At 46.5% G+C, this 16,273-nt stretch overlaps 1 protein-coding gene across 8 annotated transcripts in view; it reads left to right on the top strand.

The window, feature by feature from the left end:
* SBF1 (SET binding factor 1) overlaps window positions 1-16,273 on the top strand; it is a 1,591,024-nt gene that overhangs the window by 808,808 nt on the left and 765,943 nt on the right. For all 8 annotated transcript variants that reach the window (XM_086918836.1, XM_086918839.1, XM_086918838.1 and 5 more), the window contains exon 19: window positions 15,249-15,508. In XM_086918836.1, coding sequence (XP_086774962.1) covers window positions 15,249-15,508 — 260 coding nt within the window. The remainder of the gene's footprint in view (window positions 1-15,248; window positions 15,509-16,273) is intronic.

Here is a 16,273-nt window from a genome sequence, read left to right on the forward strand (position 1 = left end):
CGCCTCACAATTGGTTCTAACACCCATTCCGGCAAAAGGCCCTCAATCATCGGCTGTAATAGCCCCGTACTCACATATAGAATGTCAATATTCATCAACAATCATATGAACATCTAATCGAAAACCTCAGATAGTAAATCCGAGAATCATCGTTGTAAGCCATGAGGCATGTGAAGAACACCCATAAAGTGCATTATCTCGAATTCGTGTGACCAGGTCCTGACCACATGCAGTTCAGACCTCGCTGACAGAGAAACTTCCTAGAGTATATACTGTACCTGTAAAACGCGGGCTTGCCTCGCCAAAGGAACACCTGAAGGTGGAATGCTTCGTAACACAGCCTGACAATATTTAATGTCCAGTGGACATACTATTATATGTCTAGTAATAAAAAGGAAATCACGAGAATTAGTCCGATTTGGAATATTTACGCCACCAAAAGAGTTCGGAAGAAAAAACCCCAACCCAAGTTCAGCAACTTGCCCTGAACCGAGAATGAGCCGCAGAAAACCGGCCAAAATGGACGCTATAAGGTGAACGTTACCGACGTCCCCGTACAATATTTGGTAAATAACTTAAAAGTAGAGAAATCAGCCCTCACAAAGCCGCCAAAGGCGCACATATCCACAAAGCGACCCGCCATCGCCGAAACGTATGTCGTGAATGGAAGGACCCAGAAATCCGAAATGAACGCCCTCAGCACGTTCGAAAAACAAGGAAGGTATTGTAGATACCAGAAACTTGATCCTAAATAAAGCAAAGTCTGAATACCTACTACCTAGGGAAAACTGTATTTACCACATCGCCACGTGTCAAACCCAGACCCGTGCTTACTAAACGGCAACAATGAATCTGCGGGCCGGAGCTCCCTGGTGAACCATAAAGGCATCTGCCTTGATCTACATGAGTGCTACTTCATGAGAAAAGGGGAAAATTGTACGGTAAGGCAGGAAACCGAGCTGGCCTCCGCGGACCCAAGGGGCATTGGAATATCAAATGGAGTCCACCCTGCCCGAAAGTTACGACCCAGTCATCGGAAATACAAAGGAACCGGAAGGAACAATCCTTTACTGTCATGTAGGTTAAGGAGGTATACCGTTTTAACAACCTAAATATGAAGGTTTCGGCAGAATGGCCTGAGCCCTGGAACAAGTCGACTAAAAGATGACCTATATGCCCATATCTGCTGATCGTTCTCGCAGTCGAGATATTGCGCATGTTGATCAGTAAGCCTCCAGAGGCGTGCACGACAAAAAACTCGAATAACTGAAGGATCGGAAAACTGTTTGAATGACGGTGCCCAACACACCGCTACAGTGGCACTCACATGAAGGGAAACGCATGCGCTGATAGCATCGGAAAGCCAACCTTGCACTGTAGATTGGGTCGTACAACCACTGAGTTGTGTAGGGTTGAGAAAAACCTGGAAACCTAAACTAAGAGCCACTAATGTATGAAGGTTATAACCGGGCTATTCCAGCACATCAATCCGATGTCTGGAAATGTGAGACCAAGGCCTGTTAGGATAGACCTATCCATACATTTATGTATCCAGTTAACTCGAAAGGTAAAATAACTCGGTACTCGGAGGGTACTAGAGAGCTGAGAGCTTGGCATAACCTACACCTCGCATCAACCATTAGAACCGCTACCAGAACAACTGCCATCATAGGGAAGGAGAAGATCACCAGACACTCTCCTGAACGTTATATGCCAGAAGCTGCGGAAAACGATGGAAAAATGCATAAATATGACCACAAGCAAAAACATCAACCCTTTATACACTCAACGATAATAAATCTGTCCCATAGGGGCCTGTCGCAAAAAGGCCTACCTGGATCTGATGTCCTGGTGCCCAACCGTATGAAAGGCTTTGCGCCTCTCGGACGATCTGGCGCAAATGGCGTCATACCGACGCCTACCGCCGATCGTGGCTGACTATGATATTGATTTGCAGCCTGTCAAATCTGGGAATCCCTTTCCGAGACGACTGGAAAAAAAGGAAAGTTGGTGACACCGTCGGGTAATTCCTCAGCTACACCCAAAAAGGGTGTCGCAACGCCCTAGGCTAAATCCCGTCACACGCGTCGGCTGCCTTACGTGTTGGCGAAAAGGAAATACGAAATAAAAATAAGAGATAAAAATAAATAAAAATAAAAATAAATAAATATAAAAAATCATGCTCAAGGATTCGTGGTAGCAGAAGGAAAAAAGGGGCGTCAATCAAGCCCTGTCACCCTGAGTCAGGTAACGTCATACTCGAGGCCCAGTTGACCACACAAGAACGGGAAGAACCTGGGTGTCAACATAATTAGTTCAGGAGGCTCTTGCGCTCCCATCGGTAGTTGTCATCCTCCAATATATACATATATATATACCACCATCACCCTCAAGGGATATCTGTATTCAATTTTGGAGAAACATGTCAATTCTTTACTTAGTTCTTTTGTTGAGTCCTCCAATTTTCTCCATGGATCCCAGTCCGGTTTCAGGGCTGGTTTCTCCACGGAAACCACTCTCCTTGGCGTGTCAGAAACCATCAGGCGCCAAGTGGATAATGGTGAGACGGTGGCACTCATCTTACTTGATTTGAGTGCCGCTTTTGACACCGTCTCCCACTCCATCTTATTATCCACCTTGGAGACAGTTGGTGTTGGGGGCACCGCCCTGGCCTGGATTGCTAACTTTTTGTCTAATCGCACGTTTCAGGTTTTTTCCTCTACCTCTGTATCTTTCACCCTTCCTTCTCCTCACGGTGTTCCCCAGGGCTCTATCCTCAGTCCCCTTTTCTTTAACCTGTACGTAAGGCCTCTTGCGTTCCTGGCAGAACAGGCTGGTCTTACAATTTACTCTTACGCTGATGACACGCAGGTCATCTACTCACTTTCCACTAACAAAAGCCTCCCTTCCTCCTCTCTACAAACTGGATTAAAGCATATATTGGACTGGATGTTGAAGCATAAACTAAAGCTCAACGGGGACAAAACAGAGCTGCTGCTGTTTGGACCCGACTCCTCTCTCTGGGGCCCCCACCATTGGCCCCCGGAGTTGGGTCCTCTACCTATTCCATCAATGTCTGCGCGCAACCTCGGTGTGATCTTCGATAACCAACTCACTTTCAAACATCATGTTGTGAAAGTCGCGGCCACCTGTACTACTATCATCAGGTGGCTGAGGAAGATCACCTGGATGCTGCCTACGGACACTTTGAGGACCGTGGTCCAGGCCCTTGTCATCTCTCGCCTGGACTATGGGAACATCCTGCTCTTAGGTGCTGCCAAAGAGGTAACCAGAAAATATCAAGTGGTTCAAAATATGGCAGTTCGTCTGATCTGCCAACTTCCCGCAAGATCATCGGTCACTCAGCACAGGCGTAACCTGCATTGGTTGCGCATTGAAAGCAGAGTGCACTTCAAAGCACTCTGCTACATGCATAAAATCATGACTGATAGAGCACCACGCTATCTTGCTGCTCTGGTCCAACGATATGTTCCCCCCCGTACACTCAGGTCCTCGTCACAAAACAAATTTAAAATTCCACGCATTAACAGAGCCAAAATGGGTGGCCGCTCGTTTGCCCTGCTGGCCCCATCCTTATGGAATTCTCTTCCTCAACCCTTGCGCACAGAATCGTGCTTTCTGAAATTCCGTAAAGGAATAAAAACATGGCTTTTTAACAACTAATGTCCCTCCCTTTTCTTTCTCCGTTCAGTTTGCTTTAGCGCCGGGAAACCTCCGGGTAGCTGCGCGCTTAATAAATGTAATAATAAATAAATAAATAAATATGTATAGTAGTGCAAAGCACAATGCAATGGAGGAGTAGAGGGGGAGCCAACCCTGTGCACACTGAAACAGAGAAATGAATAATGTATAGGCTCCTCAGCAAAGCTGTAGTCATTATAGCAGCCCAAAGGGCGTCGGAGTCAATGTAAAATACAAGGAGCGTGTGCGCACTCCGAGGGCCAGCCTATTGTTAAGCCTGGAGGCTACCAGGAAGTCTGCTCAGGTAAAGCAGGAGGCACTGAGACCTCGAAACAAAACAAACAGGGGGCGCATGCGACGTGCGTAGGCCAAAGTGCCCAAAATTAAGCCCAAAATTGTGCCCAAGTGGGTTACGCACACCGGAGCGTTATGACTCCATAACCGCACTCGGCTACTAGGGAAAGCCTTTGGCGGAGAAAGCGCGAAACCGCGCAATAATACAAACAACCCTGTGGAAGTGAACTTTTGCAATGTGGAAACAGCATCGTTGGAACGTAACTAGGATCAAAAAGGTCTAGACACAAACCATAGTTGCCCAATTCATCAGGGCGGAGCGCTAGCGCCGCATTTTAGCTCCCGAGGGAGCTTTGCTTCAGATTGCGGCCGAGTCCAGGCCACCCATGAGGCTTAATGTCGCCGGTAAGAGCAAAGCGACCTCACCACTCCAGCAGGAGCGATCTGAAAATTGCAATGGTGGGTGAAACAAAAAAACGCTACCAATATCAATAATGAAAACATGCACCAGGAGAATATTAAACATAAATTGCAATAAAAATACGAAAATAGAAATTATAAACACTTAACATCCTTTGACAATCAGAAAACATGACTCGGGGCACCTGGGATCGAACCCTGCACCATGGAGATAAGAGGCAACAGCCTTGCCCCGAGGCCACGTGTAAACCAATCAAGGCGAAGCTGATGAGGCCTTAAGACCCCGGCAGGGAAGCGCGGCATTGGAGAATCAGCGGGAGTACAGAACGCCTGAGAAGGCCACCCGCGTAGCGGCTATACCGCCGTACTCACAGTCCCAGGATGAGACAACGAGGCGACGCGCGCCTGCCTTTCATTTAGAGAGAACCATGAAGGTATGCTGTTCAGCGGTCAATAGGGACAGAAGCCGCGCCCGAACAGGCCAACAGAGGGAATTACAGACTCGCTGCGGGAAGAGGCTCAACACCCCTACGCCGCCCCCTCGATAAACACGGCCATGTCCGCAGGCCATCGGGGGGGCGGAAAACTCGGCCGGAGAGGCCGAACAGTCAATAAAGCAAAAGCTTCCCCGGAGTACGCCGCTCCCAGCGGGAGCCGCTCCGCCTTAAGCATAAAACAACGCTGGTTCAAGACAAAGTATGGCAATTCTGTTTTAAGTCCTACACGTTTAGTATCAAACACCTTCGTGTCACGAGCAGTAAATACAGCGCGATAAAGCGCAGAGCATTTTCACATAGCGCGATATAAGCGCAAAGCTTTCAATATAGCGCGATATGAGCGCAAACATACAGGCAACAACATCAAAGGCAATCCAACAGTCAACTAAAACATTAACCATAGCATAACGTTGTGAGCACTTAACTGTCTGCGTGAGCAGCAAAGAAAGAGGAGGAGACACAGGATACAGCGGCTCTTATGGGGCTATACAGGATGTGATATATGTACAAGCATCATGGGAAATGTAGTTTTATTTGCATACAAAACGTTTTTCATTGGCTGCTGTGAGTAGCAAATATAAGAAAGAGAAGCATAATCCGAAGCCTCCGGTCCTGTAATAGAATTGTAACGTACGACATGCACCTTCCCTGACCCCGCTCACGTAGGCATCTACCACTGCAGGGGAATCCACCCAGCACCACTAGTGGCATATCTTTATTGTTTAACTAAGAGCGCATGTGCAGCAACTTTTAGCACCCGGAAGCAAAACTAATATGGGAGCCGGTGTTCTATCACAGACCTCAGGGCCGGCTTTAGCATTGGTTGCGCCCTGTGCGACAATGTTTGTTGGCGCCCTCGAGTGACCATCTCCACCACAGATTCCTATTCCCTCACTACCACCAGTTAACAGTGCCCCTCAAATCTCCATAACCAGTCTCTCAGATTTATTTCGTTTTATAGCGCCACTCGTACCAGTGTGAGGTGTCAAAGCACTGTACATCATACACACATTTAACAGAGACAATCACGCGTGTAAATCAGTGTATAAGAAACACGTTACATAAGACAGAGGATTACAAGATGTAAGAGTCACAAGTCATCCATACTTTACTGATAGGCAGATATAGTCCTTGGTCTGGAAAAGCACAAATTCAGAATTTAAATAACACATAATTGTTAGGGGTTTTCTTCAATAGTAATAATTCATTTCTACCCAAATGACCCTTTTTAGCTAGATCAGGTTAAGGAAAAGCCGGGCAAAAAAACCATGTAGGTCTAATATAAACCCTGCAGTTTGCATGCAGACCTTTGATGACAGTTAATACCTCATTGTTCTCTATTAGGATTCTAACTTATAAACTGCAAAATAACAAAAATATCTCTCTGACAATACCAGTAACCTATTTACCTATTAATATTACATGCACTTTGCGAACTGCATGGCACACGTTTTTAGCAGCAGGCATAGTAACCCTCTGAGCTAACTTACGAGTAGTCAAACTTCCACTAGACAAAACTCCTTCTCTCTCCAAGAAGAACATTAATCACTGGAGTAATCTTGAAATTTTTATTGATATCTGAAAATTGCTGGAGGGAAGGAACGAGGCAGCAGGTGGTTTTTAAGCCATAATATATTTCCAAACAGGGCGCCCTTTCCAAGTCAACGCCCGGTACGGTGGCACTGATCGCACCGCCCTAGAGCCAGCCCTGACGGACCTTACAGATACAGTGAGCAATAACGGTATTTTTTGGCTTTTTGGCAGGGCCGGCTGGGGAGCTCAGAAAGACATGCCAAAAGTTTATTTTTGCAAATGCACTTGCAGGGTTAAATAGGCGTGCAGATGCGAAGGGGAGATCATCCCGATAGGGAGATTAAAACAACGGAGGGAAGATTAAAACAACGGAGGGGAGATTAAAAGAACAGCACAAACTTTCTCACAGCTGCAGCCAGGCTTTTAGTAGTTACCGTAATTACCTTAAAAAAAGGCGCATTCACTAAGATTGCATATTCCAATCGGATAATAACTGGTTTGTGATTATATTAGAGGCACAAGGGTTAAAGAGAATGTCTAATTGTCCAGAGGACTAAGCAGACAATAAAACTTCTTGTCTGCAACAAGAATCCTTATGTCCAGGGCGTCGGGCGATACAAATTCCCCACCCCTGCAGTTATGTCCTACTAAAAGGAATCGGCAGGAAAACGCCATGGTGTATGGTCTCCTCTGTCACCCACTGCGAAGATTGAAATGACTAGGTACTGAAGCAGTAGCGTTTCTATTCTTCTAGTTTGTTGGAATAAATATTGGAGCCCACGGGGTGCAGCCTTGTCCTACGGTTTCAGTCTGCAACTGCCCAGCCAGTGGCATTCAGAACTCACAGAGCAGGTTGGCAACCACGTGCCACAAGTCAAAGCATTACAATTCTAAAGCATGCACAAGTTAAAACTTAACAATTACAGAAAGCATGCAACAATGAAGAGAATTTGTAATAAAGGGAGGACTAAGTTTATGAGCCCATCATTACATCTTCTTCACACTAATAAGAACAAAAATACGTTATACAGCAAGCTTTAATGAAGAATAAAATCTTTATAATTCATGGGTAAAGCAACATTTTGTGTGAACCTAGTTACAGTGTTCATTGTGTCATGTGATGTCCCGGGCTCCTATTCTTGTAGTTTATTGGATACAGGAGCCCACTGGGTATATCCTCGTCCTGTGGTTTCCGTCTGCAACTGCCCAGCAGTAGTATTCAGAATTCAGAGCGTGTTGGCAATCATGGGCTACAAGCCAAAGCAGAACAAGTTTAAAGCACGCATAACAGGCAAGGTAAAACATAACAATTCCAGAAAGCATGCAACAATAAAGAGAAGATGTAATAAAGGGACGACTGAAGTTATGAGCCCATCACTACACCTCTACTCTCATACTCCAAGACTTAAGAACAAAGTACAAAGCAGTAACCTTTGATGTCAGGGATGCCTATCCAGTCGCTGAATTGTACAGCATGAAAAAAAGTCGACCATCTTGGCTACATGCTTTATCAAATTGTGTTATTTTAAGCAAATACTTTTTCATGGAGCCTCCTTTTTGAAACTACTACTTTTGTTTACCTAGCCAGTGTGTATCTGCCCTCCACTCAGCAGGTTTAGGCTCCCAGAAGGGAACTGTCGGCAACACACAGGGATGAGCAGGCTGTCCAGTGTCTTGTGTCCTCCCTAGGATTGCAAGGAGCCACTGCCAGTGTTGCTCAGTGGGACTATGCAATACGAGTGGTGTGCACATGTGTATGAGTGCCGTGTGATCAGTATGCAAGGTGTCTGCTTAAGTGCTTTATGGGGGTCATGCCTGTGTGAGTGCATTGTGAGCAAATTGTCCGAGTTTCATGCCTTTCCTGTATGCTGCAGAGAGACCTGCGTGCACTCTGTGTGAAGAGTGAGGCCTGTAGAGGTGTGGGTTCAGGGTGAGGAGGTGCCTGTGTGATTGTTGTTCCTGTACTTTACCGTCCTTTGGAATAAACCTTCGTCAAGATAGCTCCGTGATCAGGCATCGTATTCATCCTTTCCAAAGGATGATTGAAGGCAATCATATGCATCCTTAACTAATTGTATTGCAAAATTTAGGATGCGCTATACGTCTGCTTCATGCAGTTTACGCTTGAGCTGTGGGCCTTAGGGAAAGTTGCGCACTATTGTTGCTGCATAGTTGGACAGCGTATGATTGGCTGGCAGCTGTGCTATAGGACTCTGGTAAAGTGTTGCAGTTGCTCTGCTGATAAATGTCTGATGTTGGAAGGCACGCGCTCCATTTTTAGGTCGAGCCAAGCGAGCTGTGAGCCCGTGCGTGAGGTGCATCATCAGAGCTGTGTGAATAATAACAGCTGTGAGCCCGTGCCTGAGGTGCATCATCAGAGCTGTGTGAGTAATAACTGCGTCAGCCGCGTGCGTGAGGTGCATCATCAGACCTGTGTGAATACTAACAGCTGTGAGCCCATGCCTAAGGTGCATCATTAGAGCTGAGTGAATAATAACAGCCGTGAGCCCGTGCATGAGGTGCATCATCAGAGCTTTGTGAATAATAACTGCGTCAGCCCCGTGGTGAGGTGCATAATAACTGCGTCAGCCCCGTGGTGAGGTGCATCATTAGAGCTGCGTGAATAATAACAGCTGTGAGCCCGTGCATGAGGTGCATCATCAGAGATTTGTGAATAATAACTGCGTCAGCCCCGTGCGTGAGGTGCATCATTAGAGCTGCGTGAATAATAACAGCTGTGAGCAACAGCACTCTTGCACACACTCAAACTGCTCACCAATTTAAAGTATGCTAAAAATTTTATGCAACGCATTGTCATACACAATGCCAATAACTCAAACTTTAATGCTGCGAGACCTATTGCATTGCAAATGCTTGTTTTTTTAATTCTCCAAGCTTTTGCTCAACCAAACACATACATTTTAGAACTCTGGAATTAGTGCAATGTTTACTCACAAACCCTTAGTCAGTGGTACAAAAAGGCAGACAAAAATAATATAGTAACATTACTGTCATATATCGGTTTTCTGGATTCAAACTGGAAATGTTTGTGGGCTAAAGCAATAGCTGCTAATTCTCCAATTAAAAAACGTAAAGATCCATGCCATTTAAAAATCTACCACCTAAATAACAAGAGTCCCAATCTATCTGATTTGTACTGCTCATTCACTGGCTGTTATTGTAATAGAACATGTTGCCGCTTCCTCTTAATGACTTGGTCTTCCCTCTAGGGGTGGATATGATCATAGAAAATGGAATGAAAATATTCTCTTATACTTACCCTGGCCAGCCTCTCAAATCCAGAACTGTGAAGAGATCAGTGTGTTGCTCTAGCTCAATTGCGAATATTGTATCAATTATTTCCTTTATTATATTGTTTTTTGATACACTGAAACTGCTGCAGTGCCATTTTTAAATCTTGTTTCAGTAAGGGCTGCAGGGAAGAGGTACACGTGGAATTGATGGTGCTAGCAGATCTTGCCTGAGCCAATAGTTCATGTACATTTTAAGCGATTCATTTGGATCGGTTCAGAAGCAGGAAATCCCACCTGGCATCTTGTTTCTGAATGGACGACCTAACACTGCAAAATGAAGGCTACCTGCCGTGTGGAATAAAAGGTTAATTCATGTGTGCTTTAATCTTAAAAAGTCCAGGTCTTTATGGAGGTTTAGTGTTTGTATTGCACTGTGTCTAGGAACAGTTTATTTCAGTGTGAAGGTACAGTTTGTGTTTGAAAAGCTGTTTGTCTGGTAAAGTGTAAAAAGGCATATCAGATGCTCACTACAGGGCAATTCAGTGCTTTAAGCTCTAGGCTCAGGACTTTCAAATGAACCGTTTTTTAGTATCAGTCTAGTTGAACCATGGTGCAGTAACGTTGCTGGCTGTCTTCAGGCCAAAGTTTAGGTGAAAATGTTGGTTAGTGCTCTCTATAGTTTGTCGTCTTATTTAGGAGTACTTGATGAATAGTACTGGAAAAATTATGCAGGTCATGACCACTTGGGACTACCCAGACTTCTAGTAGAAACAACTAACCAAGGATATTCTACAGTAGTCACAAATTATCAAAACCATTCTTTCACAGTGTTAACTTAGATGATACAGAAGAGGGAATTGTAAAATGATACATACAAGTCACAGCACATTCTGCTTAGATGAAAACCCAGTGGTTTGTGGCGTTTAAGCAGTAATAGAATATTACTTTCGATAGATACTAAGTGATATGATGTAGTAGTGCTCTGTGGATTATTTTGATCAGGCTGTGGCATGCTAATAAGATCCTTCAAGGCTTTCCGTGTGGGTGTTAGTGTAGCTGTTTAACATAGTGGATTGCTGTTTTTCATTCTGAAATAATCTAGCATTGATATAGGAAATGCATATTTTGTGAGGCAATATGATATCCCTCACCATATCAGAATCTTGTGTGATGGAGTGGGTGTTTGACCATGAAAAGGAACTACTTACAATAAATAAATCTCATTATAACAGGTTGGAGAATTAAATCTTTGGTTACGTTTATGAAATGAACCTTTGGGCTCAACCCTGATATTTACTCATGTTAAAGTGATGCATGTGTTCTCATTTTAGAATGTGTTTTGATGGTGAAGGTTCTTTAGCCAGCAGAATACTGTCTGTCTTTCAGTTTTTGGGTGAATAGAAGGTGACATTTATTTGATCATTTCTGTGTAATATGTAGGGGTGGGCGAAATTTGTGTAGTCGCCCTACGCAATGCTCCACGAAACAGTAAAAGCATGCAGAGTTCCCCGAACATGCAGAATTGCTTGTGTTGCCCGTTCGCGATGCCTTTTTACCTGTTCGGGAACGCAGTTTGCGTGCTCGGGGGAAATATCTTGCAAACACCCATTTTGAAAGTGCGAACAAGCAAAAAAAAATTGGCAATTCCGCGTTCTCTGCGGAACGCGAAATTACCCAAATTCCGCAAGCGGAACAGAATTTACCACCCAGGCCTAGTAATATGGACCATTACTAGTTGAATACATCTAATGAAAATGTTGTCTGCATTGCGTAACATTGCTGGGGTACAGAAGCCTTTCCTTCAGCAGGCCCATCTACTGTAGAACAGTGAGGGGACGGGGAAATCTGTGTAACAGCAAGGATGTATGTGTACTATGTAACAGTTCTTGGGTACAAAGACCTTTCCTCCGCAGTGTGGTGTGTGTATTTGAGGACCTGGGATGCTGGTGTCTCTCCTAAGCAGTACTGCTTCTAGAGGTATAGTTCAATGCTGGTGTGCAGGTGCATAGCTTTCAACCATATTGTGCTTTGGTTCATCAAAGAGGTGAATGTGACTGTTGGAAAACGAGGCAGCATCTGTGAAGCCTGCACAATTAACATGACTACATTTGTCCTTCACTGGGAACCAAACACCCCATTGTAGCGCTTGACTCTCAGAGCAGAGCATTGCAGAGCAGTCTAAGGCTCACTCAAGGGAGGTGGTGTGGGCTAGTAATCACCATTTACCAGTACGCAGAAATAACACTCAATAATTGATTGTCCAGTCTATACTTTGCTTTATAAAAGGAAGAGTACATTTATCAAACACACACTACTCAATACTATGCAACAATTTACAATATACATAAGCTGTTGGAATTACTTTGTGACATTGCATAACATTCCCACCCCTCCTGCAGGGGGGCGTGGGGTCTAGTACCACCACTCCCATGTATGCACATCTTCTTGCTCCCTAATGCAGTTGGTTGACCATAACCTGGAGTGAGGGCCTTGCCCACCGGCACCATCCCAGTGGTGACCCACCCCAATATCCCAACAAGCATTTTAAATGGGCACACATGCCATGGTAACACATAATCCTGACTGAGCTTCTCATACTGACCATACAGTATACACCTTTACATCTTATTGGTTAACAGCCTGGGTTGTTGTTCACCTAATGCAGCAGCAAGAATACATGTTTAAGCTTCACTTAAAATGACAGTACTTATCACAGCTGATAACCGTTATAATGCTTTGCAAAAAAAGGCCCTAAAAGGCATCACAGTTATAATCACAGGATTAAGCATATACAGCTGGACACCCTAGCAGGAATGTCAAGCAATATAACCCCACTTTGCTTATGACCTCCTGGGGCCACCACAAGCCGAAATATGGGCAAGTTTTCAAGCAGGCCTGTCCAGGCGCTGCTAAGCGTTATGGGGCGCTTCTCTCCAGCACGTGCTAACATAACAGCGGTTCCCCCGCCGCTTTGGGAGAGCTGTACTTCGCTCGTTGGCGGCCTCACACCGCTTCCACTCTCTGTTGGAGGGCCCGGTCCCACCCGGCCCCTCCTGCACACAGGTAAGTCAATTGCAGCTCGGGGAGCCCACCCCGGATCCTCCTGCCTTTTCTCTTGCGCCTGGTCTCACCCGGGCACCCCGCTTGTCAGCTACATTGGAGGGCAGCTCGGGGATCCCACTCCCGGCTGCCCTCGCCGGTATTCTGACTGGCCAGCACCCTCGCATGCTGCCACGGGTGCCAGCCGGTCATACCGGTCGGCTGTTCCTGTGCGCAGACGCGGAGGCTGTTTTCAGTCCAGCGGGTCCCCGGGGGAGTGCGACGGCACTCCCCCCTCCTTCCCACTACTGCAGTGGAGTGCAGCAGCACTACCCCTTCCTCCTCCATCACACGGGGGCCCGGGGTTGGGGATCTCGGGCTGCTGGGACATCTTCGCGGGGAGCACGACGGCGCTCCCCGGCTTGGCTTCCTATAAAGGGGGGTAGTGCGACGGCACTGTCCCCTCCTCCTCCTCCTCGCAGACACCGGGGCCCGGAGTTCCGGATTCCGGGCCCCGAGATCTTCATCCGGAGTCTTCGGGGTGCCAGGTTGGGCACCTGGCATCCCCCTGGCGTAGAGTTTCACTGGAAGCGCGATGGCGCTCCCCGCTTAGTCTTCTTTTGGGGGCAGCCCTCGGGGCCTGATCCACCCCCGGGGCCCAGTCAAGACCGGCGGCGAACCCCGCATGCTTCTTCGTCGCTCAGGCCGGAGGTCATAGGTCGCCTACCTTCTGGGGCCCATTTCTCAGCCCCCAGGGGACCAATTCTCACCATCTTGGCCTTGTCTTTCTCCTGGTGGCGGCCCAGCCACTATGAGCACATTCCTTCGACCTCCTGCTCTCAAGGAGGGTGAACTCAGAAGGAAGCTGTCTTCACTGGCTCCCTGCTGCCAGCCTTTCTCTGGGCTCTCCTCCTAGGCCTCTCTTCTCCTGGTGCAGAGGTCCAGGCCTCTGTGCACTGGTCCTGGACTCCCCTTTTTGCGCAATTTAGGGTCCTGGGACAGTCAGGGGGTTCTTCCTTCCAACTGCACATGTCGCCAGGCTCCAGCACCAGCCTTCCTCAGCAGACCGCACCTCAGAGAGAGCGCCTCTTTCTGTGCAAGGCCTTTCAAAAGAATTTGGAGATGGTTGGCAGGAAGGCTCTGCTGCCCTATCCGGCAGCGACACATCACCTCTCTGCCCCACCTCCCTCCTTTCTACCCAGGACTCTGGGATAGTTCAAAATGGCGTCGTCCAGGGGTCTCATGCCACATGGTCTCTGAAAAACCCCCTTCCCCCCTTGCTGCCATCTCTCCAGGATAGCTTGGTGCCTGGCACCAGGTGACAGCTGCTGATGGATACCAGCAGTTCCACCCACCTTCTCTCCCTCTTGGAGTGGAGACCTTCGCCCTTAGAATTCTTGCCTTGAAGACATAGGTCTCTGATGCTACAGCTTCGGGAGGAAGGTCATTAATCCAGCCTGGCATGGTCACACCCAGCCAGGCTCTGGTTATGAGCTGAGTCCGAGGAATAGGACATATCTGGATGACGCATAAGCAATACAGATGTGGCTTGGGACTCAGCAGAATACTTCTTCTCACACAGTGTACTTTGGTGCGTGTCTGGAATTTGTAGGCCCTAGGGAAGTGAAACTACGCCATGTGATCCCCATCTTCAAATGAGAAAATGGTTAATTGAAAACAGTAAAGCAAACTGACTTTAACTTAAATGTTTCTTCCCATAGTATAAAACCTATTCCATGTCACCGCCCAGCTCTGCATAATTCCTGCCACACCATTCTATCTGTACCTGCTCCTGAGCTGCGCACGCCAGGAATCTCCCCTGCGCAGCCCCTACACGCATGTACACACGTGTCTGCATGTAACCTGCCCTTTACTCCGGCTGCAGCGCAGCGGCCTGCTCTCACCAGGGGGGACGCTGGTAAAATCCACATGCAGTCTTTCATCATGAGTTCACTGTGGGTTAGTCCCAACTTATGAAGCTCTCCCACAGTAAAAGCTCAGCAAATAGGTGTTCAAAAAGTGAAAAATACAGGCGGCTCAGATGCTCAGAACCACCTTCTAACAGTGACTCTCCTCAGAAGCTCTCATGCTGTACTTCCAATCAGGTGGTGTGTGCGTGGGCCTTTCCTCATCAGGTTTTCTCTCCGCTGCCAGTTATTGATAGCATGCAGATGTTGTTTCTGCAGATGGAATGCACGTGTTATTCTTCTGCAGTTTTGTGTCAGTAGTATAGAGCAGTAATGGTGTGCATATGCCTCTCCTCAGCAGTTCTGTTACTGCACATTGGGTCATTGATGGGGTGCATATGTCTCACCTCAGCAGTGATAGCTGTGCATGTTGTCAATGATGAAGTAACATGGACTTATGTCTCTTGAATTCACATAGCTGAGCTTTGAGGTTTTTTTGCAAGGGTTGGGGTGTTTTTTACTTGCCATGTTTAGTGTTTTCAATGTGTTTTTCAGAATATATGTATTAAGTTTTGATAATTCTTATTTCCTTCTATTACTAGGAGAATGACCATAGCAGCCAGGAGGAAAAATCTGCCCTAGAAATCGCCTCAGAGCAGCGCAGGCTGTGGCCCACAATGAACAGGGAGAAGCAGCAAGAATTGATTCAGAAGGAGGAGAGCACGGTGTTTAGCCAGGCCATTCACTATGCCAATCGCATGAGTTACCTCCTGCTACCCCTCGACACCACCAAGAATCGCATGCTGCGTGGCACCGGCATCGCTGATGGGGAGAGTGTCAGCAACAGCTTTGTTACCAACAGGTGAGACTATGTATTTTTGTATACCAATTGGTGTAAGGGAGAGATTCTGGTTTACATGCAGTCACTTTAAACTTATTTGTTGATAGTTTAAGCTTTTGCTGAGTGTGATGCAATATGTTTATGATGATGCTTAGAGTGAGATTACTGAATATGGTCTCCAAAGAGTGTGGTGGTGCGGTCCTGTAGAGACAACGTTTTCATGGACTCTGTTGTATCTAAGAAGATTATGTAGTCTGTAGTACTGTGTATTTGAGCCACAGACTGCTTTTTGCACTACTTACAGGGGGGGGGAAAGGGGTAGGAGTGGATAAATTAGGAAAGTTGAGGCTGTGGTGACTCTGCATATAATGCAGCAGATGAAGACTGCCTACTGCATATGATGGAAGTATTAAAAATCTGTTTTAACAAATCGTGGAACTAAAGGGTTCCTGGGGTACAGGTGACAATTGTAGGTACTAAGTCAGCTATAATATGCAGCAGGTTTCTGTACTCTATCATGAGTATGTGGTCTGTACTGTCTTCCTTCCTCTTTTGTCAGTGTAAAAAAAGAGAGGGATGTTTACTTTCTCAGCAGTGTCACATTTGGAAAAACTCATTGAATCCTTCCCAACGAGGAAGAATGAAATTGAGGGTAAGAATCTAGGCACATCATTTTTGCATGTAAAGGAGGACTGTTCTGGGGTCAGAATGATTCAATCGATCAATCAATCATCAAATTTATATAGCGCACTACTTACCCAGAGGGTCTCAAGGCGCTGGGGGGGT

This window comes from Lissotriton vulgaris, chromosome 1_1 (assembly GCF_964263255.1).
Source record: "Lissotriton vulgaris chromosome 1_1, aLisVul1.2, whole genome shotgun sequence".
Lineage (NCBI taxonomy): Eukaryota > Metazoa > Chordata > Amphibia > Caudata > Salamandridae > Lissotriton > Lissotriton vulgaris.